This window comes from Andrographis paniculata, unplaced genomic scaffold (genome assembly GCF_009805555.1).
Source record: "Andrographis paniculata isolate CXL003 unplaced genomic scaffold, ASM980555v1 Contig60END, whole genome shotgun sequence".
In the NCBI taxonomy this organism is placed as follows: domain Eukaryota; kingdom Viridiplantae; phylum Streptophyta; class Magnoliopsida; order Lamiales; family Acanthaceae; genus Andrographis; species Andrographis paniculata.
Genome location: NW_026137596.1, coordinates 5,687,103 through 5,694,366, shown reverse-complemented (window position 1 = coordinate 5,694,366; position 7,264 = coordinate 5,687,103). Strand labels below are relative to the sequence as shown.

The 7,264-nt window shown below is 29.9% G+C and overlaps 1 protein-coding gene across 1 annotated transcript; it reads right to left on the bottom strand.

Moving 5' to 3' along the window:
- Positions 1–1,868: 1,868 nt before the first annotated feature.
- LOC127259977 (histidine-containing phosphotransfer protein 2-like) lies at positions 1,869–6,410 on the bottom strand. The gene is made up of 7 exons (XM_051287599.1): positions 6,236–6,410; positions 5,964–6,076; positions 4,833–4,963; positions 4,675–4,743; positions 4,336–4,407; positions 3,555–3,627; positions 1,869–2,123 (listed from the first exon to the last, which is right to left on the bottom strand). The coding sequence occupies exons 2-7, from the start codon at positions 6,036–6,038 to the stop codon at positions 2,073–2,075; spliced, it is 471 nt and encodes a 156-aa protein (XP_051143556.1). The 5' UTR covers positions 6,039–6,076; positions 6,236–6,410; the 3' UTR covers positions 1,869–2,072.
- Positions 6,411–7,264: the final 854 nt, after the last annotated feature.

Sequence of the window (7,264 nt, the reverse complement as noted above, 5' to 3'; positions counted from 1 at the left end):
ATTATTTTTTAATTTACTACAAAATTTAAAATGACTCCTTTGATTTGGAACAGAATTATTACTACAAAATACTCATCTAATCTAAACAACATTTTTGTCTTTTTTTTTTTTTACCATTTAAAACCAAAATCAATATTATTCATTCGACACAATTTTTAATAATAATATACTATTCTCCTCATAAAATATCATATCAAAAATGTTATTTAAACAAAAAATTCAAATCATCGTCTCATTTCAAACCACAACTAGATAGTATATTGTGTTTGTTTGTAAGGTTTGAGTTTTGAATGTGAATGTTTGATAGATTTTGAAGTTGAATTTCCTTAAATTTATTTGTTTGAGGTATGAGTTTTATAATAATTTTATAGTAAAAAATAATAAAATCATAAAATATTACAAAAAATAAAAATAAAAATGATGTGATAGTATTTAATAAATAGTTAATTGTAGAATTAAAAAAATAAAAAAAAGTTATAATTAATACATTATATAACTATAGAGTTTAAATTAAATACAAATAAAAAAATATTTTATAATAATAATAATTAAATTTTAAAATTAAATACAAATATAGAAGTACAGATTTTGCATAAGATTTGTAGTACCTAGTAGGTGTCGGTAATGAAATTGAAAACCCGACCAACACCCTACTACAAACAATACAAGTAAATATTTTAATTAATATTTAGTTCAATAAACCTAAATATTTGATAAGCATAAGATATATAATTTTCTATTAAAAATAAAATATTGAAAATTTATGAAGACATACATAACCAACCAATCACGCACCCCATGGCCATGCATCTCAATAATTATATATATATATATATATATATACACGAGGCGGGGGCTACAGTGTTATAATTTTCAATTCAGCACTGCGCTGAACAGCGCATATCATACAATATTATTACAGATAATATATTGTATATGTTAATATAATACAAATACATCACATATAGCTGACAAAAACTGACCCGACACGACAATCCGATACGAAATAATTAGGTTTGGGTCAAAGATTTCAACCCGATTATGTATACGGGTTGACACGAACCCGACACGATAAGATTTCAACCCGATTATGTATACGGGTTGACACGAACCCGACACGATAATAAACGTGTCGGGTTAGTGTTGAGACTCTCAACTCGAACCCGACACGACAACCCGACTATAATATATTAATATTGATTAATATTTATTATGTATGTAAAATAATCATAATTTATTAATTTTCTCATAAATTAATTTAAACTAAGTTTAATTTTAAATAATTCAACATAATTTAGGCTCAAATCAATAAAAACTAACATAACACAACAACACAACAAAAAATTATTTAATTTGAATCAAGAAATTCGACTTAATTATGTATGCGGGTCAACACGAGTCAACCCGAACCTGACACGATAATAAACGGGTCAACACGAACCCGACACGATAATAAACGGATTGGGTTAGGGTTAAGTAATTTAATCCGTTTAAAGTATTCAACCCGACACGAATTGACTCATTGCCAGCTCTAACATCACATGAACTAACAACACATGTTATAATCTCGTACAACACGCTTGATTTTTAGTATATAACATACTCTTATACAACATATTTGTTATCATAAAAAACAACACATACCCTTATTATAGACGACATATGTTGTATATAATAATATTGTATGTTGTTTGTATATATAACATATGCTGAGTTGAAAAATCATGGTACTGATTTTTTTCAAATCAGCACCCTAACCATATATATATATATATGTATGCATGTTTCAATGGAATGAAAATAAAATCATATTCTGAATCTGAATTGGACAACATAACATAACATAGCTAATCATGCATATACGTTGATCCACAAAAATAGCAAAAACAATTATTGTTAAATATGGTCGTCTATTCATCATCAGTCAACTGCTTAAATTCAGATCAATTCAACAAAATAGTACTTACTAATTAATAATAATAAAATTCCCTGAGATAGATGAGAAGCCAAATACCATATATATATATATATATATATATATATATATGATCGATCCATCCAAGTACAAACTCTCAAATCTGTCGCCTCTGTCCGCCTGACCTTGCGATGATTTCATTCTCAATCTGCACCAAATATTTAATTCTTCAATAAAACAGTAACAGTAGACAGCTCCAAAAATTAAATCAAATTTGCAGTTTGATACATAGAATGAGAATGGAAAGAAAATTAGAAAAATGCAAATGTAATAAGAAGCATAGAAGGGATGAGTTTTCCTCAGCATCATTACAAAGAATACTTTAGGGCAGCACACTTTAGTTTACCAACAAAAGAATAATGCAGTAAAATTGAAGTATATATATGTAAAATAATGAAATAACTTGTCACCAAATCGACTAAAAAATCAAATTTAGTTTCGGTACCACCATAAGATGGTTTTTAACTCTAGTCCCATTGTATATTGGAGTATGTGAATCAGGCCAAAATTAACATGGTGTAGCCTAAAATCCAAAATCTCAAAATGTGTTAAAAGTAGAACACAACAATAAATTCTATATAAATAAAAAGAGACCATTTTTTTGTATCTTAAGAAGACATGGAGGAACTCCTTTAGCTGTTATAGAGCCTCCAAAAGAGCTTCTTTTCTTCTATGGAGTACAAAACATACTATGTAATGTTTCCTATCTATGAAAAACATATGAATATATAATTAGCTAATTGTAACTGGCAAACTGCTGTCGTTTATAACTGTAACATAAACCGATAAGGGTAACCTGTGAAGGAACCAGCCTTAAAACTTAGGGGAGCAAAATGTCAATTTACATTTTTTTTATTTAATATCTTTTTTTTCCTCCTAATGCAACCGGATAAAAAAAAAAAAAAAAGCTAAAAATTAAATTTTTAGAAAAATATTTAAGAAAATTTAATAAAATTTAACAATTTCTACTAAAAAATTAAAACCTAAAAGTATAAATCAACAAAACTACAAAAATTTTATTATTTTTAACACTGTAACATAAAAAAATAAAAAAATAGGGGGCAAAATAATAAAAAAATACATAATTTTATTATTTCTTATACTAAAAAAATCTTATATTTTAAGGGTTGGGGGTCAGCTGCCCCCTAGCCTCTGTGTAGTTTCGTCTCTGAGGACAATGGCCGGGAATGAATATGGAGCTACATCACACCAGCTATTCTATCTAGAAGGGAATTTCATTTTTCGTAGCAAAAGTTAATTAAAAAAAACGATAATAAAAGAAGATTGAGTCTTCAAATTTCATTCAAACAGCTATAAAAGAGTTATCATCGTATTGAATTCAACTTTCTATTTGAACAAGATTGAGTCTTCAAATTTCATTCAAAGTTCACACATATGAAGGTTCACCACAGTGAGGAATGCCAATGATATTAACATTCTGATTCTGATATCGTTGCCAAAATCAGCATAGGATTATTTGCAAGACCATGGAATGCATCACAAATAATTACCATTAAAGCACAAAAAACCACTGAGAAAGACATTAAAATCAAATAAAATGGGAACATTGTTTGCTCACCTCGACAATGATGTCTAAATGGTCCTCAAGATACTTCTGCTCGTGCTTTATACCATCCAGAGCCCAGATACATCTAAATGAATATAAGCAGCCATTAGTCACGAGGTCGTGATGAAATTCAGTGTGAAGGATTACGATACACAAATGTTGTAAGTTCATATTTGTCTTTCTTCTTCTCCTCCTCCATTTACCCTTTCTCAGTATATTAAGAAATGTCTTCCCTTCAATAACTTCCTTTTCTTCCCACAGATTCTTTTCTGCTTAGATTACTATTTCCATCTCTTAACACTATTAAAATTTCATGGTTCTATATATTTTAACACAGACTAGGAATAAGTTGAAAACTGCATTATATACTCAAACTGGAAAGTCCTTAATAGGATGACCATTTTCGATTTTTAGAATCAATAATGTTGTGCATATATATTATTAAGATGCAATATGGTTTCAAATTTCGAGACACTTGGGCAAAGAACAGCAATGATTGAATTGTCTTTCTGCATTAAGTGAAACCGAGCAGTTGGATGTGAACCTCAAACTATGACATGTTTAAGGTTATTCAACACTTTTTCTTTTGTGTGTGTGTGTGTGTGTGCGACTATAGCTGCACATCTCTGGTTTTTTCCATCCCTACATGCTTAGATTTGAACTTATGAATATTTTGGCTCTTTATGAACCCAAAGAGTCAATTCTATAAAGGATCTCAAAACTACGATATGAAGATTAAATAAATGAGCAGAAAATGGGAAAATTTTAGAGCTAGGGAAGTATCTGCTTTTACCTCTCTTTGGATTTGTTCTCAATAGCCTCATATAAAGTAGCGCATGCCTCTCGGACTCGACAAGCACCAAAGCTGCAAAGGAAGCAATGAAATGCACAAATGTAAGCATAACATTGAGACAACGGTAAGTCTTAAGAAAAACAGAGCATATTGTTCTCTTTAACATAATGGAAGCTCCTGCAAAGTAAATAAGGATATAGTTCAGATGAAACTGAAACTAGATATGCATTGAAGGATAAATTCCACATCGTGTTCCGAATAGCATATAGATCATAAATCTACATCAACACTTTAATGCTTTTAGAGAAAAGAAAAAAGGACAAAAAAGTAGAGTAATACCATGATGAACTTCCTTTAAGCTTGATAAAGTCCAAATACATTTGCCTGAAGTTCATAACTGGTTGATTCCTTGAAATGAACAAAACAGCAAATTCAAATATCGAAATCCATTTGATATCAATAAATACGAGTATAATAGAGTCATGAGAAGAACATACAATGCATCTGTCATATCGTTGATTGTTTTCTGAACATCATCCTTAAATATTGGAATCAGCTCCACAAAAAACTTAATACCATTGCCCTCCTTCAGTGAATAGCAATTCCGAAAGTGTTGATCCACCAACCCCTGGAAACATTTTAACTGGTTAGCTGTATGTTCATTGCCATGCACCGATTAATGCAATAAAAATGAAAGAAGCCTTCACTCGTTTTATTCGAAGCGGCTGATGCATTGAAAAAAGCCTACATATGTATTAAGCTGACGAAAAATTGAATACATACAAACATGGCCATTCCTTACTTTTTATAGGCCGGGGCGAGGGCGAATTGATAAATAAGGGTCCTCTGTTACATGACTTGTATGTAAATAATAATATGCAAGATAATTAAAAGTATGATGTGAGAAGTAGATAACAAATGTAATAACTTTTGCTGATATATATATATATATATTAATTAGTCGTAAAACAATTATGGGCCGCCTCTCGGGACTGGGCCCTAGGCGAGTACCCACTTTGCCCTCGCCCAAGGCCGGACCTGCAAACAAAATTATTGATGCATACATGCATGAAAAGGCCAACAAATTAATATGCTGCCTTATATTTCAAATTTTACAGACTCACTTTCACACATTCAAAAGAAATGCATATGCATTCGTTAATACAGACACCATGCTAGTGACAAATGACAAAGGTTTTTTTGGAATATCATCAAGGAGTTAGTGCAACCGGGGAAGCAAATGTATGTAATGGAACATTTTACCACCCGCACATTCAATCAATTCAAGAATGCCTTCAGATCTCAAAAAATTATACAACCGGCCTAGGACACAGTACAATACATACATACATATATATATATATATATAGATAGATTTTTGTGTGTTATCGAACACTCACTGCTCATTAATTACTTGTCAATATTGCTCATGTTCCTTTTTGGTATAGTTTCGCCAATTCGTTCTTTGCTTCCCATATAAAATTAGCAATTGAAGGTCGGTTCATAAAGAAAGGCAAAAATGGAAAAAAATAAATAAAAAAGCGGGGGGTGGGGGTGGGGGTAGGGCACGAAACAAAACATTTACAGTAATAATATAAAGAAATCTAAGGAATCAAGTAGATAATTACCTTTTGCTCGAGTTCTCCAATGCGAACGAGCATCAACTGTTTGAGCGACTCCACATCCATCATCCGGTAATCCATAATCCCCAAAATACACAATCACCAACACGCGAAGCTAGCTATTTAAACGAAACAAACTCCTCAGTGCATGATCACGAGCGAAGCGAAAAAAATAAAGGAAACCAGAGGGAAAGCAAAAGGAACTGCAATAGGAATAGGAACTGGAACAGGAACAGGAACAGCAAAAAAGTAAAAGGAAAAAGGAAAACATCACATACATTCACAAAATCCGCGCAGAATGAATATCCCAAATTTCGAAACAAACGATGAAAGCACAATTCTCGGTCACGCTTCGCATTCTTCAGCCATCAGAGAACATGGAAGCAATTTTCTCTCGTCTGTGTTCTTGCGCCGCCGCCGCAATATATATATATATATATATATGAAGGGTTTGATTTTCTGTAAAAACTATAGATACAAAAAGTGTTGAGTAGGATTTCGATGTCCTCAAGAAATTTATTAAGCAATGTATAACTACTATCTCTTTATATATATATATACATGTCTGTTGAGTGAGTGTGTTTGTTTGTATATTTGAATTAGTGATTATATATATATATATGTATGAAATATAATTATAATTTTTATGGGGAATGAAATAAAAACTAATGAATTTATTTTCTTTTGTTATTACATTTTTTTTTCTAATATTTGTATTTTAAAAATAAAAATATAAAATAATAATTCAATATAATAATTTTTTAAATAGTAAAAAAATAAAAATATAATATAAACAAACAAACAAACAAACGACTGAAGTTTCTAGATTTGATATTTCGGGTGAGTATATTGAAAATAATAGGTATGTTGTATTTTTAGTATAATAATAATTTACTTTCTTAAAAGAACGTATCGTAAAAAAAAGTCGAGATCTTTCTTATTTGAGTCGAGACTTTTCTTATTTGTACTTTAAAAATAAAAATATAAAATAATAATTTAATATAATATTATTTAAATAAATACTGAAATCAATTCGTTCTAAATCAATTTCAAATTATAACCAAATAAATTGACAATCTTTGAGCAATTTTTTAATTATTATAAATTGCATAACATGAAAATACAAATATTATGAAAAAAAGACCTTAGATAATGATAAAATACAATTAATTGGTCATGTGTACAATTCCCACACAATTTGTCAACTTAGATAAAAATTTAAATATAAGTAAAACTAATTATAAATTAATATTCCTTCCGTCCCACATAATTTGTCTCTATTTTTTATTTTCGTCTGTCCCATCTAA